General features: G+C 36.5%; 1 protein-coding gene across 1 annotated transcript in view; it reads right to left on the minus strand.

The window, feature by feature from the left end:
• Nucleotides 1-25,630, minus strand: part of UBE2R2 (ubiquitin conjugating enzyme E2 R2) — a 64,364-nt gene that overhangs the window by 13,023 nt on the left and 25,711 nt on the right. Inside the window, exon 2 of the mRNA XM_027874437.1 lies at nt 4,824-4,933. Within this exon, the coding sequence (XP_027730238.1) occupies nt 4,824-4,933 (110 nt within the window). The remainder of the gene's footprint in view (nt 1-4,823; nt 4,934-25,630) is intronic.

A 25,630-nucleotide genomic window follows, 5' to 3' on the forward strand; every position in this document is an offset into this window, starting at 1 on the left:
AAAAAAAAAACTAGTCTCTGCCCTCATGGGGCTCACATTTCACTAGATGAACATTTTTATTTTTAACTTGGATAACGGCATAAATAGCATGTGCATCAAATTTGCAATCAAGACAAAGCTGGGATAGAGATCTAACCGAGAGAATGAAAGATTCTAAATCCAAAATGATCCTGGATACACTACAGCATTGGGCTAAATTATAGTGTGATGAAATTTAATAGGAATAAATGTCAAGTTTTACACATGGGTCAAAAAAAATCAATTTCATAAATAGATGAGTTATGATTAGACATAAGTTTGAAAGAATCTAATGGATTTAGGAGCCTGTAAGCTCACTATGATTCAGCAGTGGGAAGGGACAAACAAAAAAGCAAATGTGAACTTGGACTGCCTTAATAAAGGCAAAGCTTCCAGGAATCAGGAATTAATAGTCCCTCTGCATTTTGCACTGGTCATTTCCAAAGTATCATGCTCAGTTCTGGACACCAAGGTTTAAGAAGGGTATTAATAAGGTAAAATGTCCAGTGAAGGGCAGCCAGGATGGCAAAAGGACTTGAGGTAATGCTCTATTGGTTGAAGGAACTAGGGATGTTTAATGTCGAGAAGAAAAATCTCACTAGCGTGGTTGATAGCTATGTTCAAAGACATAATGTGAAGGGCTGTCCTATAGAAGGTGGATTCAACTTCTGAATGTGACAGTTGGAGTGTCAGTTAAATATATACGCTTGGTAGTGCTGACATGAAAAACCATCCACACTTGGCTCATTCCCATGCTTTCTGAAAGCTAAAGAGAAGCAGGCTGTCAAATAATTATCCAGCCAGGTAGGGGAATACACATACAGTATACAGAATGAATATAAATGAAGAATAATAAATATCTTTTACTCTTTTAGTAGGGCATAATTATTTTGCTCTTTTTTAACAGAGCAGTGAGTAACTGTTTACCTGTTACAACGTCACTATAAATATGTTTTTATATGATAAACAGATACTGACTTTACATAGCTAGGCAGCTAGGTGGCCCAGTAGATAGAGCTCTGGGCCTGGAGTGAGTCAGAAGGTCTTAAATCTGGCCTCAGATAGCTGTGTGATCCTGGTTGGCAAGTCATTTAACCTCTAACTGCCTCTTCATTTTCTTTGTCTGTAAAGTGAAGATAATAATAACTCCTACCTCCAAAGGTGGTTGTGAGGATCAAATGAGACAGTACAGTGACTGGCACATAGTAGACACTACATAAATAAACTAACAATATTATTATATATTTATAGACATTCAAAATGTATGCTATTTATGATATTTTCCAACTATTATGTATTCATTTAGAAGGAAATTTCTGCTTGAAATCATTGTGATGTGGTAACAGTTCAGTATTAGAAAAGTATTAATGAAATAAATTCAATATATTCTAGTCAGTTATTATCAGTAACCAGATGTTACTACTCTCAAGTTACCAGCCCAGTAGCTCCTAAAAAGAGAATGCCATGTCTGTCTGTCTGTCTGTCTCGCTCTCTCTCTCTCTCTGTCTATGGGCTTATACTGCCTTTTGCTCCATCTCTCAATCTCCAGGGTTTGTGGGAGTGGTGCTGGTTGCTGCCTAAGTGTATGGCGCTCAACTATGATCCACATAGTTACTCTAAGAAGTCTTTCATCTTTGCCATCAAGCCACCACCTACATCTAGAAGTTCTCTAGTTCTTGCAAACAACCTTATCATAGTTGCATGAGTGACTTCAGTGTCCACATGATTTAGTAAAATACAATAAATAATACTGTAATAAATAAAAAATACTGTAAATGGAATCGTCACACAGAAAAACCATAAAATTTCTGTTTTTGCTGAATTATCTCCCCCTCTGCTCATTTCCACTATTTCCTGAAATGAACAGATCCCTACTTTCAAGGGATAAGTGAAAAGGTATGGAGTCAGGAGATGGAGTGTCATATGTGAAGAATAGCAAGTAGGCCAGTACGGCTGAATATTAAAGTATGTAGAAAAGAGTCAATGTAAAAAATAAGTCAGGTTGTGAGGAACTTTAAATGTACTCTCTCCTCAAAGACTATATTTGATGTTGTAAGTGTATCAAGGGGTGGCATGGTCAGACCTATGCTTCAGGAAGATCATTCTGGCAGCTAAGTGGTTAATAGATTAGGGCACAGACACCATTTAGGAGGCTACTGGGATACTCCAGGCAGCAAGGGATGAGAACTTGTACTAGGGTGGTGGCTGTGGGACTGGAGAAAAGGTGACGTATGGGAGAAATGTTGTAGAAAAATAAATTATAAGATTTGAAACTGAATGGATAGGAGTTGAGGATGACACCAAGGTTACTAAACTGGGTAACTAGAAGGATGGTGGTACCCTCACCAAATGAACACAGTAGATCTTACCTCATTCAAAAGCAACTTTCTGCTTACGAAATGCAGAAAACTTTTTATATAACTTAAAATAAAAACTAATGCCGAAATTACCATCAGAGAGTTAGACAATCCAACATTTCCCCAAAACTCAGGTAACAATTCTTTTGTGGAACTAAATTTCAACAGAAATTTCAACAGAAAAACAACAACTAAATTTCAACAGAAAAACAAATGACAAAATCTAATGAGAACCTCTGGAAAAATGAAAGATTCATGCAGCTGGAAGTGGACATAAGAGGTATGAACCCCAAGACAGCTTCAGTCTTTACAGGATTACTTTAAGGGTGTAAATCATGCTGACTGGAGGACATGAAGGGGACCTGCTCAGGCTAATAACCTCTTAGGTTTGCTCTATGCTTTAGTATACCCAGGGGACCCAGAAGAAGGTTCCAGGAATCCCTGAGGTAAAGCTCCAAGGAATCAAGATGAAACAAACATTCACTAAGTCCCTTGTGCACACAGAAAACATGCTAGATGCTGGGAGAGATACAAAGTTTGGAGAGGAAATAGAAAATTATGAGGTTGATAATATGGGTTGTATGGTAGTGCCACAGAAAGAGAAGGTGAGAAAAATAATCAGTTGGGGACCTAAGTTTTAGACATGTTTAGTCTGAAGGATCACTGGGATACTTAGGTGGAAATATACTTAAAAGTTGGAGATTCTCATCTGGAGTTCAAAATTAGATATACAGATTTGAGAGCTCTGCATAGAAATGGTAATGGAAGCCATGAATGTGACTAAAAACACTAAAGGAAATGGAACAGAGGAAGAAGAGAGGCAAGAACAAGTCCTTGGGAAACAACACACATTAATAGGTCAAAAAGATAAGAAAACACAGAGTGAAGAGACATAGGAGGAAAGTCAGGAGAGTATGTCATATGAAGTTGAGAGACTTAGTGTCAAAACCTGTAAAGACCAAGGATGGTGAAGAAAATGACCATAAGAGATGCCTAGTGACCTTCAAAGGGGCGATTAAAAGTAGGCATTTGGAAGAGGGAGGGAGGCCCAAAAAGCCAGGTGTACTGTTAATAATAGTAGTAGCTAGCATTTATATAACATATTATGTAGCTTTGTAAATATATTTCATTTTATCCTCCAAACAACCCTAAGAGAGCAGAGACCTCAAATCAAAAGGATCTCCAACAGCTGACCTGTGAGTTAGTTCTATCTCCTTTCAGGGCCACAGTAGGAGATTCAACTAGCTCACAGCCAGAGACTGAGCAAGAAGAAGAAACAGACAATGCAAGACCTGCACTCACAGTGGAAGAACAGGTGAGATAGAAGAGCAGGGGCCTAATAACAAGTAACACAGCTCATACAGACTACAGAGGGGACAGGACCAAACAGAGCCTACCCAACCCATCCAAGGGAACTGGAGAAGACAGAGCCTGACCCTGCCATAAAGTCCAATCTGAGAAATTAGGCTATAGATATGAGTAAACAGAAGCAAACACCAAACACAAGTAAGAAATGCTAACAATTATCAGAAGTCTAAGAGAAAAATCCAAAAGAATATAGCAGTAACTTCAAAACAAGTACAAGCATAGCCTTAGAAGAGTAAAAAACAAAATAGCTTGGTCACAAGAAATCAAAAGAATGGTTAGATAAAAATCAAAGTATGATGTCAATGAAATTAGAATTGCTGAGGGAAAAAGAGAAAACAGAATAGCTTAGAACAAAAAGGTGTACTTTCTATCACAATGGCTGCCTGAATTGAGGAAAGCTAGCCAGCTCTGTGACATCTACTCAATAAAAACCTGAAATTTCCACCAGAATGAATAACGATCAAGAAAACCAATGAAAGAAAAGGGATTCTGAGAAGAGAGCAACATTCTAGGACATGAAGAAACTCACTCCACCCCAAAACCCCTTCTAGGGTTAGAAATGCACCACTCCAAAAACAAATAAGAAGAAATAGCTGTAGATTTCCTCCACCCAAGCTAGGAATTCATAGAGGAATCCCTTGGAGTCTTGCATAGACCTTGAGACAGACAAGCCAGGCTCTGGAAGGTCTGCTATTAACCAGAAGCCTGAGACCAATAGAAGCCCAGTCTGGGTTCATGGTTACAGGAAACCAGGCTGAGAGAAGTCTTGGGACATTAATGGGGAAGAAGGGTAAGCAGTATCCAGCCCAAAACAAAATGGTATGAGGCCCTGACTTCAAGAGCCCAGTTTGAAAGAGCAGACTCAAGGGGTTCCCGGTGAGGCACAATACCAGAACACAACACAAGATACCTTTGAAGGTATCTGGGATACCATAAACAGGACCAAGTAAGGCCCTGCCCACATTATTCAATTGAGAAAACTAACCCAAGCACAGCCAGCAACCCCACCCCCCAAACCTAGACAATGAATTAGATGAGATGAGCAAACCAAGGAAAACTCCAAATACTATGAGGAAATACCTTGGTTTAAATGATGCCCAGGGGGTAAACCCCGAGGAGGAGAGCAACCCCACAAGTCCAGGTAAAGCCTCGGAGAAAAAATGTCCTGGCCAGAGGGACTGCAGAAGTACCTGGAAGAAATGAAACAAGAGAAACAGAATGGAAAAGCTAGGGAAGAAAGAATGGCAAGGAAAATTGACACCTTATAACTGAGGATGGAAAACCTCACCCAGGAACTAAATGTCCTAAAAATTAAAATAAGCCAAACTGAAAATGACTCAGTAAGAGAGCAAGAAATATTAAAACAAAAAAGGAAACGTGAGAATGCTTACTCCAAACCAACTGACCAGGAAAAGTGATCCAAGGAGAGATAATCTAAGAATTATCAGCTAAAAATCATGATCAAAACAAAGACTGGAAGCAATTTTCAAGCAATTTTAAATGAAAACTGCCCAGAACTCTCATAACCAGAGGCCAAAATGAAAAGAGAATCCACTAGTCACCTCAGGAAAGAAACCTCATAATGAAAACTCCCAGGAATATCAGTTAAAATCCAGAGTTTCAAGGACAAAGGAAACATTAGAAACTGCTTTTAAAAAAAAAAAAAAAGGGAGGAATTCAAGTCCCAAGTAGCCAAAATAAGGGTCACACAAGAATTAGTATCTGCCAATAAAAAGAAGAGAACTTGGAAAATGATATTCCAAAAGGCAAGAGATAATCTACAACCAAGGATAATCTATGTGGCAAAACTAAATAGAATCTTACATGGGGTTTGAAGGAGAACTTTAATGGAAAAGAAGATTCCCAACCATTAATGATGAAAAGGCTAGAAGCAAACAGATATTTTAAAATGGAAACACAAGAGCCAGGAGAAAAATACAAGAGTATATATATTTGTTTCATTAAAAGGAAATATATGAGTATGAATTGTTTACATGTTAATAAGAGAATAAGAAACAAATATCTTCTAAGAACCCTAATAGCTTTATGGATGATAGAAAAAGTTTGAAATGATAAAGGGTTTTTCTGGGTGATTGTGTTCTGTTTTAATGGTCTTAGGAGAAAACAAAAATGGGAGGGACAAGAGACTACATTAGGAAAGAAAGGAAGGTGAGAAAAACCACTACTGTTGCACATTAAGATGAAGAGTATAAACTCACAGAAGAAGAAGTAAGGAGAAATGGAGATCCCTTGAACCTCATTTTCATCTGAACCAGATAAAGGAAGATTAAAAACAACCACACAAACAGACAGGTACAGGTATTTTGATATAAAAATACATTAAACTCAAAAGAGAAATAAGAGGGGGCAAGTACAAGGGAAGGGTAGAAAAGGGAGGGGGTCTAAGAGGGAAATCAAAATAGGTATGAGAACAGCCAAAAATAAAACAATCTCAAATGCTGTAAAGAGGAGATATAAAAAGAAAAGAAGAGTAACGACCTGGGATCAGAGTGGGATAAACTGAAATAAGAAAAGCTGTAAATAGAGAAGAAATAAGTTCCTTCACTTAAATATCACAAGTGTCAGGCAACATCTCTCTCTTCAACAAAATTTTCATTTATAAAGGAAAGGATATTAACAAAGGGAGAAAAAAGTACAAAAAGAGGGTAATGGTAATGGGATAAACTCACCAACAAAATGGAAGAGCATACAGAATGGATCAGAAAGTGGAACCTGACAATAGTTTTCAAGAAACACCACTGAAACAGAAAGATTCACCATGAATTAAAATGAGGGGCTGGAGCAAAATCTACTGTGCTTCAGTTAAACTCAAAAAATTGGGCAATAGTAGCAAATGTGATTTCAGATAAGGTTACGGGAAATTTAGACAAGATAAAAAAGAAAAGCAAAAAATTTATATCACAATTAAATGCACCATATGTAATCATTATCAATATTTAATATATACCCACTCAACAGCAAATCATCTAAATTGGTTATTCAAATTGGAGAAAGAAAATTTGGTAAAAGAGTAACAGTGTGGCAGTGTACTCTTTTTGAACAAGAAAGAAGTTAAGAGCCTAACTAAAACTTTAGAAAAATAAGAGATGACAGCTACCTGGAAATTACTGAAAGTGAACAGGGAGGAATATACAATACTTCTCAGCTATATATAGCACCTCTCCAAAAAATGATAATGTATTGGGGCATAAAGACCTCACCAAAAAATGCAGAAAAGCAGAAATACTAAACATATAATTTACAGATCATGATGAAATAATTATTCAATAAATGGCCCTGAAAGAATTTAAATGTAACTGTACACTAAATAACTTAATTGTAAAGGCTAATAGGTCAAATAAATTATAGAAATAATAGAAAATTTCAAAGAAAATTACAAAGATGAGACAATTTGTGGAATGCAACTAATGCAATTTTAAGGGGAAATTTTCTATCTCTTAATATTTTCACAAACAAAAGAACACATCAATGAACTGGGAATGCAATTAAAAAAAAAACAAAAACCTTAAACAACAAATCAAAATCCAAAGCACAATAATCACTGAATTGATAAGTCAAACTAGGAGCTGTTTTGAGAGAGGAAAAAACTAACAAATAAAATAAAAGGTTTATTAATCAAACTTTTAAAGAGGGGAAAACAAAATTGTTCAGATTCAAAAAAAAAAAAAAGAAAAGCAACTGAAGTGGAAATAAAGGTAATTATTATAAACTATTTTGCCCAATTATATGCTAACGAAACTGATAACAGAATAGAAAATTCACAAAAATATAAAGTATCCACATAAACAAAGGAACAGCCTGCTTAAACAGCCAAAAAATTTTTTAAACTAAACAAATCAAAAAAGTGAATTTTCTAAGAAAATAAACTACAAGACTAAATGGATTCATAAGTCAATTCTAGCAAACATTCAAAAAATAATTACATAAACAGTTTGCAATAGTAAGAAAAGACGGCATCTTTTCCATTCTCTATGATACTAATATGGTCCTGATAATCAAATCAAGGTGAGACTAAACAGAGAAAGAAAACTACACACCAATAAATATCCCTAATGAACACTGATACAAAAAAAATTCAAATAAAATATTAGCAAATAGCTACAATAACATATTAGAAAGTTTATACACTATGCCCAGGTTGGATTTACACCAAGAAGGCAAGGCCATAACAAAGATTATGTTGTTGTTGTTCACTCATTTCAGTTGTGTCCAACTTTTTATGACCCCTTTTTGGGGGTTTTCTTGGCAAAGACAGAGAAATGGTTTGCCATTTCCTTCTTCAGTTCATTTTATAGATGAAGAGACTGAGGCAAACAAGGTCAAGATACCTGGCCCAGAGTCACACAGCTTGGTAAGTGTCTGAGGCTGTTTTTTGACTCTAGGCCCACTGCTCTATGGCACCACCTAGCTGCCCCATAAGAAAGACTACAAATATAATAAACCATGTTAATAATAAAAATAATTTTTAAAATATATGACTATGTAAATAGATGCTGAAAAGGCTTCTAACAAAATCCAACACCCCGGGGAATAGAGCCAAGATAGCAAAGTAAAAGCAGTGACTTGCTTGAGCTCTCCCCCAAACCTCTCCAAATACCTGTAAAAAATGGCTCTAAACAAATTCTGGAGCAGCAGAACCACAAAAAGACAGAGTAAAACAAATTTCCAGCCCAAAACAATCTGGATGATTGCTGATGAAGGTCTGTTGCAACAGACTGAGAGAGGAGTGCAGTTCACCATGGGCCACACAGGCAAAGAGGAGGCCCCAGCAACCTGGAGCAGGCCTCCAGGGACTGAATCACTGGCAGCTGTGGCAGTTTTCAGCCTTCTCAGCCCACAAAGGCCAAAGACAACTTAGAAGTCCAGTAGGAAAGATCTGTTGGGCCTCAGTGAGAAAGGAGCATGGTCCAATCCCACTCTTGGCACAGCCCCGGAGTGGGGCTGCTTCTGGAGCTCTCAGCCCACAGATGGTGGAGGGATTGAGTGGCTGATCAGAGGGAGATTGCAGGAATCTCTTTGCTGGAGCTGAGGCAGGATTATCTTGCTTTGTCCCTGCCTTGATCTGGGTCAAAGTCCTAGATGGCAATCTTGGGGTGAGGAGAGCGTTGGCATGAGCTTCTAGTGGTGGTGGAGAGAGAATCCTCCTCATAGTACAAAAGCAAAAGAGTGCTTGTGGTTACTCACAGACCAAAGCACAGGTCAGAAAAGGAGTAAACACCTCTCCTTTGATCATACCACCATGGAAGAACTGAAAATGTATAGGTCTCCAGAAGTATCTCTGAAAACAGCTTCACAAAACTCCTGAAGCTTGGGACAGTACATCCTCCACACTGGAAGCAGACCCCTACCTAAATAAAGAGTTTAATAGTCAAGTAATCAGCTGAGAACATGAGCAAACAGCACCAAAAAAAAAAAAAAAAAAGGCAGACCACAGAATATTACTTTGGTGACAAAGAAGATCAAAACATACAACCAAAAGAAGACAATAAAGTCAAAGCTCCTATATCCAAAGCCTCCAAGAAAAATATGAATTGGTCCCAGGCCATGGAAGAGCTCAAAAAGGATTTTGAGAAGTAAAAGAAGTAGAGGAAAAAATGGGAAGAGAAATGAGAGTGATACAAGAAAATCATGACAAGTCAACAGCTTGCTAAAGGTGACCCAAAAAAAAAAACCACTGAAGAAAATAACAGCTTAAAAAATAGACTAACCCAAATGGCAAAAGAGGTCCAAAAAGTCAATGAAGGGAAGAATGCCTTAAAAAGCAGAATTGGTCAAATGGAAAAGAGAGTCCAAAAGCTCAATGAACAAAATAATTCCTTAAAAATTAGAATGGAAGGGACAGCTGGTGGCGCAGTGGATAGAGCACCAGCCCTGGATTCAGGAGGACCTGAGTTAAAATCTGGCCTCAGACACATAACACTTACTAGTTGTGTGACCCTGGGCATGTCATTTAACCCCATTGCCTAGCCAATCAATCAATCAACCAATAAATAAATAAAAATTAGAATGGAGGCAGCTAGGTGGTGCAGTGGATAGAGTTCCAGCCTTGGAGTCAGGAGGACCTGAGTTCCAATAGGGCCTCAGACACTTGACACTTACTAGCTTTGTGACCATGGGCAAGTCACTTAACCCCCATTGCCTCAAGAAAAAAAAAAAGCCAAAAAAAATTAGAATGGAGCAAATGGAAGCTAGTGATTTTATGAGACATAAGAAATTATAAAACAAAACCAAAAGGATGAAAAAATAGAAGGCAATGTGAAATATCTCACTGGAAAAACAACTGACCTGGAAAATAGATCCAGGAGAGAGAATTTAAAAATTACTGGACTACCTGAAAACCACGATCAAAAAAAGAGCCTAGACATCATCTTTCAAGAAATTATCAAGAAAAACTGCCCTGATATTCTAGAACCAGAGGGTAAAATAGAAATTGAAAGAATCCACTGATTACCTCCTGAAAGAGATCCCAAAAAGAATACTCCTAGGAATATTACAGCCAAATTCCAGAGTTCCCAGGTCAAGGAGAAAATATTGCAAGCAGCCAGAAAAAAACAATTCAAGTATTGTGGGAACACAATCAGGATAACACAAGATTTAGCAGCTTCTACATTAAGAGATCAGAGGGCTTAGAACATGATATTCTGGAGGTCAAAGGAGCTAGGATTAAAACCAAGAATCACCTATCCAGCAAAACTGACTATAATCCTTCAGGGGGAAAAAAATGGACATTCAGTGAAATAGAGGACTTTCAAGCATTCTTGATGAAAAGACCAGAGCTGAATAGAAAATTGGACTTTTAAATACAAAACTCAAGAGAAGCATGAAAAGGTAAACAGGAAAGAGAAATCATAAAGGACTATTAAAGTTGAACTGTTTACACGCCTACATGGAAAGATTATATTCGTAATTCATGAGACCTTTCTCAGTATTAGGATAGTTAGAGGGAATATATATAGACAGAGGACACAGGGTGAATTGAATATGAAAGGATGATATCTAAAAAATAAAATTAAGGGATGAGAGAGGATTGAGAAGGAGAAGGGGAAAGGTAGAATGGGTTAAATAATCTCACATAAAAAAGGGAAGAAAAGGCTTTTACAGTGGAAAGGAAGAAGGGGGAAGTGAGAGGGAATGAATGAATCTTACTGTCATCGGATTTGGTTTAAGGAGAAAATAACATACACACTCAATTGGGTATGGAAATCCCTCCTACCCTACAGGAAAATAGGGGGGATGAGGATAAGAGAGGGGGAGATGAGACAAGGGAGGGCAGACTGGGGGAGGGGGTAATCAGAAGCAAACACTTTTGAGGAGGGACAGGGTCAAAGGAGAAAACAGAATAAATGGAGGATGGGATAGGATGAAGGGAAATAAAGTTAGTTTTTCACAACATGGCTATCATGGAAGTGTTCTGCATGACAACACATGTATAACCTGTATTGAGTTGCTTGCCTTCTCAAGGAGGGTCGGTGGGGGCAGCTAGGTGGCGCAGTGGATAGAGCACCAGCCCTGAAGTCAGGAGGACCTGAGTTCAAATCTGGCCTCCGACCAAACACTTGACACATACTAGCTGTATAACCTTGGGCAAGTCACTTAACCCCGAATGCCTCACTTTAAAAAAAAAAATCAATGAGGGTGGGTGAGCAGGGAGGAAGAGAGAGAAATTGGAACCCAAAGTTTTAAAAACAAATGTTAAAAAGTGTTTTTACATGCAACTGGTAAATAAGATGTACTGGCAATAGGATATAGAAATCTATCTTGCCTTACAGGAAAATAGAAAAGAAAGGGGATAATAAAAGGGGGTGGTGGTGATAGAAGGGAGGGAAGATCAGGGGAAGGGGTATTCAGAATTCATGCTGTCTTAGGGTAGGGAGAGGGGAGAGATGAGGAGAAAATCTGGAACTCAAAATCTTGTGGCAGTGAATGAGGAAAACTAAAAATTAATTTTTTTTAAAAAAGTCTGGTAGTATCAGTGAAAAAAGCTGTAATTTTGAAAGGACAGCAGTTTGTCAAATGGAATGACGAGGAAAAAATTAGGTGAACATCTCAGAACAGATTTAACTAAACACTTTTTAATCATTCCTTAGTTTCCATAATTCTGCATGCCCAAAACTCAGTAAATCTTGGGAGGACTAAACTTAAAACATTTGACCCAAGAAGGCACTTTTATTTACAAATATAGTACAACTAAAGCATTTGATTTAAACAAAAAATGATCAATCTGTGCCCTGTAGCCATAAGTTTTCACTTAAATTAAACAAAGCAATTTTAATAACCTGCTGAGTTTGTTAAATAGTGTTTTAGTCATATGATTAAAATGCCTTCATTATTTTAGGTAACAAAATATCCTGAATATCTCCTCAAAATGAATAGTAAACAGCATAAAAAAACACTTCCCAAACCCAAACACACTATACTTAGTAGTAAGAATGCTATCTTACGCAGAATGTAAAATGTTTACTGCAGCTTTAAGATCAATGCCTAAGCATATGAGGACAATGAGGAAGCTATCACTGCTGAGGTTTTTTGCTGTGTCATCAGTTCACTTAGATACATACAACATCTGCCTTATATGTTTCTAGCATGATATAAGCAAAAGTAATAAAAACCTGTTTATTTCCTTGTTCACTGTGTCACAGTTTTCAAAGATTCTGCCAAATAACCATTATTTTTTTTAAAAAGTCTTTATGTGCAATTTCAGTCAGTAATTCACCTGTATTTTAGCACTACCTATATTTAACAATACTGTCAAAATGCTATAGGTTTTTAAAAGTCTAGAGGATTATACTTTTTACTGAATAAAATTTTACCCTATAATGGTTTATTTTGTTACAAAAGATGACTCTCTGAGAAGGGAGGGGTAGATAAACAGGAACAAAGGTGATATAAAAACAAAAGTTATCACACAAAGATAACATTTTTAACATAAATTTTTAAATTAAAATTAAAATTTTAAATGATCAACTATTCTTAGATCAGTTCTATTCAATGTTCTACATATTACAGATTCAGAATAATTTTTAAAGCCCTTGAAGATTTTATCACAGGTTACAGATATAGGATCAAACCAATCAAATCAGTAATGGACTACTGTACAGAAATAAACTAAAATAATTTTTAAATTCCACTGGAGGAACAAAAAGCCAAGAATCTTAAATGAAATAATAATGAGGGGGAAAAAATAATAATGAAAGGAGCCTAGCATTACCAGAACTTAAGCTACATTATACAGTGATAGTTGCCAAAATTATTTGATGATGATTTTTTAAAAATAGGAAATTATTAACAAAAGCGTAGGCAGGCAAGATTCAGAAAAAATTGAATTTAGTAGCCTAAACCCAAGAGTATCAATATCTGAAGTAAGGCTTCCCTATCTGACAACTTCTAGGAAAAGTGGAAAGTAGTATAGTTAGTTAATAAACATTTATTAAGGGTTTAATAGGTACCAGGTCAGGCAGCTATGGAGATACAAAGATGTCAGATAGTCCCTGCTCTCAAGGACTTAGGAGTATAATGGAGGATAAGACAACATGCAAACAACTATGTACAAACAAGCTACATACAAGATAAAATGTAAATAATCAACAGAGGAGAAGGCATTAGAATTAAAGGGGATCCAGAAAGTCTTCTTGTAGAAAACAGGATTTTAGTTGGTACTGTAAAGAAGCAAGGGAAGCTGGGAGGCAGCAATAAAAAGGAAGAGCACTCCAGAAATGAGGGACTGCCATGCCAGAGATAGAGGGTTGCTGCTGTTGTTATTGTTGTTCAAAGAACAACAAGGAGACCGGTGTCACTGGCTCACAGAATATGGGGGAAAAGGAAAGTGTAAGGTTTAAGACTGAAAGGCATGGGGGTAGAAGAGTAGGTTAAGAAGGACTTTGAAAACCAAAGAAGAAGGTGTATATTTGATCCTGTAGGTAACAGGGAGCCACTGGAGTTTACCAAGGAGTGAGGTGACATGGTCAGACCTGCGTTTTAGGAAGATCACTCTGACCATGAAAGACAGACTAGAGTAGGGAGAGACTTGAGGCAGGGAGACGAATCAGCAGGCTACTGCAATAGTTCAGGAGTGAAGTGATAAGGGCCTGTATCAGAGTGGTGGCAGTATCAAAGAAGAACAAGGGGAGTATATAAGAGATATTATAAAGGTAAAATGGACAGGCCCTGGCTATAGATTGCATGGGGAGGTGAAAGAATAAGGATTTTGGAATGACACCTCAGTTACATGCTTGCTTGGTTGACTGGAAGAATGGTGTTACCCTCAATAGTAACAGGAAATTTAGGAAGAAGGGAAGGTTTAGAGTCAAAGATAATGTGTTCAGTTTTGGATAGGTTGAGTTTAAGATGTCTAACAGCATATCCAGCTCTAGATGTCTAATAAGCAGTAGGAGATATTAAAGTGGAGGTCAAGAGACAGGAGAGTAAGGCTAGACAAACAGATTTGAGAATCATCAGCGTAGGGATGGTAAATAAATCCATGGGAGCTGATGAGATCACCAAGTGATAGAGTACAGAGGGAAAAGTGGGACATTCATGGTTAAAAGGCATGACCTGGATGAAAAACCAGCAAAGGAGATTAAGAATGAGCAGTCAGAGATAGAAGCAGGAGAGAACAGTGTCCTAAAAACCTAGACAGTATCAAGGAGAAGAGGACAATGAATAGTATTAAAGGCTTCAGAAATTAAGTTTCAATAAAATCTTATGCTCTATAAAATAATATGCATCAAATATATAAAACCTCATTATAGAAGGCAAAATTAGAGGAGAATGGAATTGGGGGTACAGGGGCAGGGGTTGGACTTGATGGCCTCTCAAGTGCCTTTCAATACTGCTATAAAATCCATTATGAATTCATTTTTATTCTTAGTTACCTTTTCACATTTCTTTCTCAACTTGAAAATGATGTTTCCTCCAACTAAATACTTTGACTTCCAGCCAAGATGGCCAGTTAAAAAGAGAAGCAGACAACTCAGCTCCCACATGCCTAACTCCCCCAAAATCCTGAAATAGAACTAGACTGAATAATGATCAAGAAATCCAATGAGCAACTACAGTAAATGCTTCCTCCACCCCAGAAATGCACAAAAAGTCTGCCACCAGCAAAGCCAGTGCCACTTAAAGTCAGTAAGTCAACAAGCTGGTCAAAAGCCTCTAAGAAAAACCAATAATAGACCATAAAACACAAGCAGGCAGACTACAAGCATACTGAGTTGCCCAGTGAGAAAATTTCAAAATGGTAACAAAGCCTTAGGTGATCAGGAAGGCCAAGGGAGTGGCACAGAGCATAGCTGCCACGATCATTACAAGCCCAGGGCCTTGAAGTCCCTAGCTCTCTTCTGAAATGCCACAGAAGATCCAGTACTCTGAACTTCAAAGATCCAAGGGGTCTTAACCCTGGGAAGTGGAGGTTGGGGACTTGGGATGAGAAAGAGCAGTTTCCACCAACCTCCCCACCCAAAAGCATAGCAGGAAGCAAGGACTAGCTCAAGGACAAAACTCAAAATCAGGAACTAATACTGGAGAAATGAATACATCCAAGAAAACACCAATCAGTATCAAACTTATTTTAAATCTAGAGATCCCCTAAAAGAAGACTCTCTATAACAACAGCAAGCAATGACTCGAAGGAAAAAATGGATTTTCCACATGGACTGTATGAATACCCAGAATGAATGAAGAGATAAAAAGTGAAATAAAAGGCTCCTGAATAAAGAATTGGGAGAATAAATAGTCTAGAAGACAAATTAATAAATCTTACCCAAGTAACAGACTTCCAAAATATAGGAACAGGTCAAAAAGAAATCAATGACTCTATGAAGCAAATCAAAAACAAAGGACTGGGGCAAAAAAAAAAAAAACAAAAACAGAAGAAAATTAAAGATAACTGACATAAAAAACAAGTGAATATAGAAAACAGATCAAAGGTTAATTTAAGAATAATCAGACTCCCTGAAAATCACATTTTAAAAAAATCCTGGGAACTGTGTTTCAAGAAACTATAAATTAAAACCTCCCAGAGGCAGCCAGATGGCTGAATATAATAGAGAGCTGGACTTGGAGTGAGGAAGACTTAAGTTTGAACCTTCCTCAGGCACTTACTGTATTTCTCTGGGCAAGTTACTTAAACTGCTTCAGTTTCCTCATCCATGAAATGAAGATAATAACTACATCAACCTGGGGCAGCTAGGTGGCGCAGTGGATAGAGCACCGGCCCTGAAGTCAGGAGGACCTGTATTCAAATCCGGCCTCAGACCAAACACTTGACACTTACTAGCTGTGTGACCCTGGGCAAGTCACTTAACCCCAATCGCCTAAAAAAAAAAAAATTGCATCAACCTAACAGGGTTGTTGTAGGGATCAAATGAGATATGTATTAAGTACTTGGAAAATTTTAAACACTATAGATATTAGTTATTATTATTATCTATTAGAACCAGAGTAAAAAGTAAAAATGAGAAAGAATCCACCAATCACTTCACAAAAGGAACCCCCCAAAAGAATAGTTCTAGGAATGTCACAAACAAAATCCAGAGCTCCCACTTCAAAGAAAATAAAGCAGCCAGAAAGAAGTCGTTCAAATACCAAGAACTAGCATCAGTCTCACATAAGACTTGGCAGCTTCTTCTATAAATGAGAGACCTTGGAACACAATAGTCCAGAAAGGCAAAAGAGACAGGCTTACAACCAGAATAACTTACCTTGGGAAGCTGAAATGAAGGAATAAAGGATTTTCAAACATTTCTGATGAAAAAACCAAAGTTGAGCAGGAACTATGAAATACAAGCACAAGAATCCAGAGAAGCCTAACAAGATAAATTTATCTGAGCAACTGATTAGTCTGTATGATGACCTACTGCTAACATTCTAACAGAGGAAGAAGAAACAAGTGTCCCTTCAAAATCTTCATATGTTCAAAGGATAAAAACAAAGGGGGTGGAGAGATAGAAGGGGTTCTGTTCAAATAATCTGTTAAGAAGATAAAGAAAAGGGAAGGCAAAAGCAATATACTATTGTAGAGAAGAGGAAGGAGAGGCAGAACTTTATATTTCTTAAGATTAGAATGCATGAGAGGAATAAACAAACATGGGGGAAGCACCAATAAAGTAAAACAAACATCTTGATCCTGAAAGGAGAATTTAACAGGGAAGGAAAAAAAAAAACTAATTGAATCAAAGCGGGTACTCATCAAATGAGAAATGGCTGAACAAATTATGGCATATGAATGTTATGAAATATTATTGTGCTTTAAGAAATCATGAAAAAGACAATTTCAGAGAATCCTGTGTAGTATGAACTGATGCAAGGATGAAGTGAGCAAAAGCAAAACAACAATTTATAGGAAAACACTGTGAAGAAAAATAAATTTGTAAGACTTAAGAACACTAGTAAATGCAATAATCAACCATGTATCCAGAAAACCTATGATGACCTGTCTCCTGCCAGAGAGGTGATAAACTCAAAATGCAGAAAGAGACATACGTTTCAATTTGTGGTCACTATGTAGATTTATTTTGCTTGATTGTGCTTGTTTATTACAAGGATTTTTCTTCTCTTATTTTTAACCTTGGAGGAAGGTCATCGGGGAGAGGTCATTATAAACAGTGAAGCACCTTGCCCACAAAAAGAAATGCACAGAGAACAGTAGGAAATTGAGAAGGGAGCACAAGAAACAAGATCAACGTAAAGTGTAGAATTTATTATATACTTTTTTAAAAAAAACAAGAATTATGAAATGGAGATTGTTTCATTTATAATTTTCTTTTTTTTGGTTCTGCTGTATGTAAAAAGTGTTCTTTTTTAATGTAAACTTCAGAACTTTTTTTGTTCAATTGTTTCTCAGTCACGTCTGATTCTTCGTGAACCCACTGGGGGTTTTAATGGCAAAGATACTGGAGTGGTTTGCCATTTCCTTCTCCAGCTCATTTTACAGATGAGGAAACTGAGGCAAATAAGGTTGAGTGACTTGCCCAGGGTCACACAGCTAATAAGTCTCTGAGGCTGTATTTGAACTCACAAAAATGAGTCTTCTTTAGAATTTAAAATATTCTAAATAAACTAAATTCCTTTTAGATGGTATGTAAGTGTCAGGAACTCTAGAACGGTATTAGCTTTCCCCCAATAAAAGAACGTCATCAGTGATTACGTATGCATGTAAACAAACAGGTCAAGCAAACTAACATAGTAAGTACTCTTCTTGCCTTGATTAAAATGTGTATGTTTAAATGTATCTTCTTTAAGTAATATTGTTCAGTAAAGAAAAAGCCAAAAAAGGCATAGGCAATATCTTTTCGCCAGTGGAATCTGTATAAAGAGGTCTTGAAAGGAAAAATTTAAGTCCCAGACAAGCTTTTTGAAAACAAACATGTTTTGCTATGAAATAAGATTGTCAGGCATAATAGCTATAGAAAATTCAGTTATGGAAAGATCAGTAACAGGAGATTAAAGAGTAACTACAATTTTAAGAGTCAGACTTGGCAGTTACCAATAACTTTAGTCTTTATATTCTCAGTTTTGAGATTGTTATATTAACATTACTATATGTATTAATTATATTGCTATAATTTAGCATGTTAACAAGTATTTTTATAAAGCATCTATGTAATATAGGTACTGAGACAGGCATTAGGAATATAAAGAATGACACATTCACGCTGAACTTACATTCTAATATATTTGGCATAAATATAAAGTTAATAAATGCAAGTAAATATAGAGAATAAATGCAAATAAAACAAACTAATATTTTTTTGGAAAGGAAGACACTAGCAATAAGGGAAGAAATATAGAAAGAAATATAGAAGAAATATAGAATCTCATATAGAAGATAATACCTATACTGTAACAAAGGAAGAGAAGGACTCTATGAAGGTGAAGCTGAGGAGAGAGTGCATTCCAGAAATGCGAGATAGCTAGTGCAAAGGCATAGAAACAGAAGATAAAAATAAATAAATGAATGAATGAATGAAATTTAAAATTAAAATAAAAAGAAAAGAAACAGAAGAAAAAGAGTATCACATGGCAGAAAAGGGAAGAAGGCTAGTTATCCTGAAATGCAGAGTTCAGGAGGGGATGTAATATATCCAATGAAATTGAAATGATACTTTGGGGCCAAGTTGTATAGGGCTTTAAAAGATAAACCAGGAGGCAGCTAGGTGGCACAGTGGATAGAGCACCAGCCCTGGATTCTGGAGCACTTGAGTTCAAATCTGGCCTCAGACACCTAACACTTACTAGCTGTGTGACCCTGGGCAAGTTACTTAACCCCACTGCCAAACCAAAAAAAAAAAAAGATAAACAGAGGAGTTCTTGTTGTTTGTTGTTGTTATTGGTCCTTCATTCTCAAAGTGGCCCAGTGACATCAGAAGAGTGATGTCTTAACTTGCAAATGAACTGGATTTAAGTGAAGCAGAGCTGTGCAAAGTTATCTGCCAAAGTCACTGGAGTCCAGGGGCAAGACATAGGTCAGAATGACTGGCGATGGCCCAAGATATAGTGGAAGACCTTAAGGCTAAGGTCTCAATTTGTCTGAGGCAACAACCATTCAGTAGTTAAAGGCTAGGTAAGAACAGGCAAAAGATGGCCTAGTTTGCCTTCTCAAAATTGATGTTAGAGATAATAGGAAGCCACTGCAGTTGGTTGAATAGGACAGTCACATGGTCAAATTTATGCGTATGGAAAACTATTTTAGAAGAACAGTGCAGAAGATGGGTTGGAGTAGTGAGAAACTGGAGGCAGAGAGACCCAAGCAAGAGGTTATTGCAATAAGTAACATAAGAGGTGATAAGTGCTAGAACTAAGGTAGTTGCTGTGTGAGCAGAGAGAAAGGATCAGATATTAGATGTTGTGAAGCGCACCATTTAGCAAATCATTTGATACATGGTATCTGGGGAAATGAAGAATCCAGAATAATGCCAAGATTGCAAACTGACACTAGAGAGAAGATGATGCCTTGGACAGAAATAGGGAAGTCTGGAAGAGTTTGAGAAAAAGATGAGTTCAATTTTAGACATGTTGAATTTAAGACATCTCAAGGACATCCAGTTTAAAATGTACAACAGGCAAATGGAAATATGGGACAAAAGCTCAGGGGAAAGCCTGGTGCTAGATACATAGACCTGGGAGTCATCTACATAAAACTGATACGGTTTACTAAGAGAGAATATAGAGGGTGAACAAAAGAGGGCCCAAGGCGGAATCTTGGAAAAACACGTAAGAGATATGATATGGATGATGAGCCTGCAAAGAAAACTGAGAAGTGGTCAGACAGAAAGAAGGTAAACCAGAAGAGAATAAGTAGTGTCACAAAAATCCAGGGAGGAGCAAGGGGTGGTCAACAGTGTCAAATAAAATAGATAAGTGAAGAAGAATTAGAGCATACCATTAAGTTGTTATTATCAATTTACAAACCTACATGTAAGTAAGAAAAAGATAACTGAGAAAAGACCATCAGATCTGGCAATTAAGAGAACAATCTCATAACTCTGGAAAGAGCAGTTTCAGTTGCATGAGGAAATTGGAAGCCAGATTACAAAGGGTTGAGAATAGGTGAGAAGAGAGGAAATATCAAAAACTGAGGGACTTTTTCAAAGAGTTTGGCTGAGAGATACAAGATGATAATTTAAGGGGATGGTAGGATTTAGGGAAGGGTTAGGGAAGGAGAGTGGGTATGACTGAAGTCAATAAGGAAGGAACCAGTTGATAAGGGAGAGGTTAAAAATCAGAAGGGAAAGGAAGAGAGAGAGGGAGAGAGACAGGACAGAAAGAAAGGATAACTGATGATGAAATCTAATAGAGAAGACAGGAGGGGTAGGTGCTGACAAATAATAAAAGCCCTTTTCCCAAGCCTTACAAACTAACTTACTGCTATAAATATATAACATCATTCAGCACCAATCTAATAAACTTCAAGTTTAATCACTATTTTAAGAAATAACAAAATTACTTTCACATAACAGAGGGTGAAGTGAAGAACAATTCATATGATGACCATAAAAAAGTAAAGTAACACTGAAAGCCTTCAGAACACTGCGTTTACCTGTTTCCCAAACTAACACTGAAAGTAATTTTAGACATAATAAAAGTAGCACATTCTAAATAGGGAGAAACTGCAAAAAAAAAAAAAAAAAAAAAAGGCAAAAAAAAGCAAGCCTTCAATTACTTCAGTTGATTATTATTAAAAATTATTATTACTGGGGGCAGATAGGTGGCGCAGTGGATAGAACATTGGCCCTGAAGTCAGGAGGACCTGAGTTCAAATCCAGCCTCAGACCAAACAAACACTTGACACTTACTAGCTGTGTGACCCTGGGCAAGTCACTTAATCCCAAATGCCTAACCAAAAAAAAATAAAATTTATTATTACTGAAAGCTTCAGATACCTTAGGAAAAGAAAATGCTTCCATGAAAACACTTAAAACTAACAGGTATTTTATTACTATCTTGTTTAAAAGTTCATAGGATCACAGATCAAGCCAGAAGAAACTTTTAAGTTAAGAAAAATATTTCTCTAGCACTAACAGTTTAAATTAAAAAAGTATGAATTGAATACTTTTTAGATGCTTAGCACAACTGCTATATAGGAACGTACAAAAACAACATAATCTTGACATTAAAGAAGTTCAGAATATTATTGAAAAGAATAGACTTGCAAATGAAACAGAAAAGATTACAAAGACAACAATACATACTCAAGTGCCAAACTAAAAATAAATGCTATGGGTGGTAGGGAAGCAGAAAAGATCAATATTGCCTGGAGAGATGAAGGAAGACTTCCTGGAAATAAAGGGACTTGAACTAAGTCTTCAGGAAGAGCAAGCCATTAAGCTGTTGTTATTATAAATTTACAAACCAATACGCAAGTAAGCTATTTTCATTATTCTAAAAACTATTTTCATCAAAAAAGCTATGTGCCTGACCCCGTTCCCACATGATTTTGATTCATTTTGCTAGGTCTCTGTATTTTGGAAGTTTTTCTTTCCATGCAGGTTGGAGATTATTATTGTTGTTGTTTAACATTAAGGCAACCAAAAATTAACTGCTCTACTTGGAACTATGCCCAAAGGGCTATAAAACTGTGCATATCCTTTAATCCAGCAATACCAATACTAGGTTTGTTTCCCAAAGAGATTATTAAAAAAAAAAAAAGAAAAGAAAGAAAAGGACTCATATGTACAAAAATATTTATAGCAGCTCTTTTTGTGGTTGCAAAAAATTGGAAATTCAGGAGATGCCCATTTACTGGGGGATGGCTGAACAAGCTGTGGTATATGAATGTAATGGAATACTACTAGTTCCATAAGAAATGATGAGTAGGCAGAGTTTAGAAAAACTTGGAAAGACTTACATGAACTGATGCTGAGTGAAGTGAGCAGAACCAGGAAAACATTGTACAAAGTAACAGCAACACTGTGTGATGACCAACTTTGACAGACTTAGCTCTTCTCAGCAATGCAATGATCTAAGATAATTCCAAAAGACTCAGAACAGAAAATGCTATCTACATCCAAAGAAAGAACTACAGAGTCTGAACACAGATAAAAGTATACTATTTTCTCTTTTTCTTGTTTTGTTTTTCTTTCTTGTGGTTTTTCCCTTTTGTTATGATTCTTCTTTCACAATATGACGAACATAGAAATATGTTTAATATAATTGTACACGTATATCCTACATCAGATTGTATGCCATCTTGGGAAAGGGGGAGGGGAGGAAGAGGGAAAAATTTAGAATTCAAAATATAAAATTCTATGTTGAAAACTAAAAATAAATTAAGATTAAAAAAAAATTAACTGCTCTGCTTTTGACAGAGAGCTCCAGATATTTAAATAAATTAAAAGTCATTCCCCCTATTGTCACACTTCTATGCTACAATTATGTTTCCCAAACTCATCATGTTTCCTTCTTCAGTCCAGGTTATATGTCCTCCAACATGATTTCCTTGTCCAAAAAGACATCTGAACAACTTTTAAAAAGATAATTCACACTGAAAGGCACTTAAAAGGAAGTAATGCACACTACAAGTTAGTTAAGCTAAAAATATCTTCACCCTACATATTATTAAGAATGTTTTTATTTCACAAGTGAAAGCACGTCCGAAGAAACCTTACAATGTAATGGCACATTACAACATTTTTTCCTAAGGCTACCACCCCCAAGGGCTTTTCTCCTAATTACTGAAACAAAAAAGCCAAACTCATTATTTACAAACTAAATAAATACTATAGATATAGGTTAAAAATAACATCAATGATATTATTTAGTAACATTAAGAAAAAATTATCATTATTTTCATAAAGATATTAAATACATATTCTTCATATATCTAGTCACAGTTATTAAATAAATAACTGCATTTTAATGAGGGTAAAAAGTATTTTCTATTTCTGAAACATTCTGACTAGGCCAAAGATGTTTTAAAGCTATTATATAATACTGCATCATGCAAATAAACTTTTAAAAATAGTCCACTGGACCAGTTATCTGAATATGGGTTCTCTTTCTCCAAAAACTGAAATTACTGCATATATAAGCCTATCTATCCCACATATCATTTTCTAAAAGCACAAAGTAAAATGCTACTTTTTTAATTAAAAAAGGAAAAACCAGTTTGAATTAATGTAAAAATGAATTATAGTGTAATTTAAGGAAAAATTTTACTTCTAAGTTATTATAATAAACATAAAATGGCTAACAAAACTTACCTGCCTAGATTTTATTAGATACACATTTTGAGGAAATGATTTATTAATTAAAAGTTTGTTCTCTTAAGTATTCCCCCTTAAAATTTTATATTATTCTTTTTCTCAGCAAATATTTTTATTACAGACAGTGTAAGGAAGTTGGTCTTTCAGAGAAAAGGAGCTAGCAAAGTGTTAAACTGTAAAAATTCAAGCAATAGCAAGGTGATCCTTTCAGGCGGTTCAAATGAGTCCCCTGAGTGCATTAGAAATGGAAGCAATTCCATAAGAAGAAGAATGACATATCATACCTTTGGGTGGCCTTTAAAAGACAGCTCAGTAACAGTTCTCAAAACACTTGAAAAGTATTAACTATACGAAAGAATGCTTCCAATGACTAGTAAGAGATGCAAATCAAAACAACACTGAAGTTTCACCTCATACCCAGCAAATTGGAAAAGATGAGATAACATGGAAATAGTCAATGTTAGATGGGTTGTAAAAAGGATAGGCATTCTCATTGTTGCCTGGAGCTTTGAATTGGCCCAACTATTCTGAAAAGTCATGCTGGTCAATAACAAAAAAGATCTATTAGACATCAGAGACTTATAGTAGCACTTTTTACAGTAGCAAAGAACTGAAAACAAACTAGATGTCCAGCCATTAGGGAATGGCTAAGCATGCCGTGATACATGAATGTAACTGAATATTACTATACAGAAGCAATTAGTATGATGAATACAAAGAAGCGTGGGAATAATTAAATGAACTGATACAAAGTGAAGTAAGCTGAACCAGGAAAATATATATCTATATAGATATAGAGAAATAAAGTGAGAAAGACTACAAAAATGTACATGGAAATAATAATTTTAAAAAATGTAAACCGAATGCTGAAAAATAAAAATAATTATAACTAAGCTTGGAAGCAAAGAAGTTATATAAGTAGACATCTCTCCCACTCTACTTCTTTACAGAGGTGGGAGACCATGGATGTGGTACACTACATATAGTGTCACTTTTCTGGCATGGTGGTTAGTTTTACTTAACTTTTTTTTCTTCTTTTTTTTTTTTTTGGTTAGGCAATGGGGTTAAGTGACTTGCCCAGGGTCACACAGCTAGTAAGTGTTATGTGTCTGAGGCTGGATTTGAACTCAGGTCCTCCTGAATCCAGAGCCAGTCCTCTATCCACTGCACCACCTAGCTGCCCCCTGTAAATTCTTTTTGATTATAAGAGATGTTGTGGGGGATAAGTTGCAAGAGGAAATGTAGATGACATAAAATCAAAAGATATATTTCCTACTAAGATGGATGCCCAGCTCCCCTATCTACTCCAGCAAAGGCCTAAAGTTTGCAGCAGGCCTCACAGTGATCAAGAAATCCAATGAAAAACTATCATGCCATCTTCCACCTCTGGACTGACCCAAAAACTCATCCAGAAAGCCACAGATAGGAAAAAAAAAAAAAAAAAGACCCTAGATCCTCAAATAAAGTGAGCCTTGGCCTAATCAGAAAAAAGAAAAGGGTAACCTTCACATCTGTGACCACAGGCAGCAAAGAAAGAGGGATTCCCTGAGAAAGTCCCAAAGTAGGCATATTGAAAGCCAGTCCCAAGGAATCTAAGATCCCTAACACTTTGTCCTGAGACATTAGAAAGGGCCCTGAAGATCCAGAGTTCTGAATGTACAGACCCATGGAGCCTAACTCCAGGAGGTCAAAGCGAAGGAACCCGGGTTACCCAGCCCAATGGTTACTACCCAAGACTAAGTAGGGTGGACCACTACAACCAAAAGTACAACGTGTGGACCCAGACCCAGCACGAAGCCCCAGTTCAGGAACTAAAGCCAAGGAGGTGAGGTAAATCAAGGAAAACATCAACTGGTATCAATAGCATCAAAAATTATTGAAAATCCAACTCTGACAAATGCAGAGGCCCAAAAATAAGGAATTTCCACAAGGACTATATGAATACCTACAAGGAATGAAAGGAGCAATTTTTAAAAGGAACAAAAGTTTCTGAAGAAGGACTTATAAGAAGAATATAGCTTAGAAGAAAAAGTGATAAACCTTACCCAAAAATTACAGTCTCTGAAAACTAGAATAAACCAAAAAAATCAATGCTTCCATGAGACAGAAATATTAAAACAAAATCAAAAGACTGAAAAAAATAGAAGACAATGTACACTATCTCAT

The sequence above is a fragment of the Vombatus ursinus genome, unplaced genomic scaffold, assembly GCF_900497805.2.
Source record: "Vombatus ursinus unplaced genomic scaffold, bare-nosed wombat genome assembly UNPS02014807.1, whole genome shotgun sequence".
In the NCBI taxonomy this organism is placed as follows: domain Eukaryota; kingdom Metazoa; phylum Chordata; class Mammalia; order Diprotodontia; family Vombatidae; genus Vombatus; species Vombatus ursinus.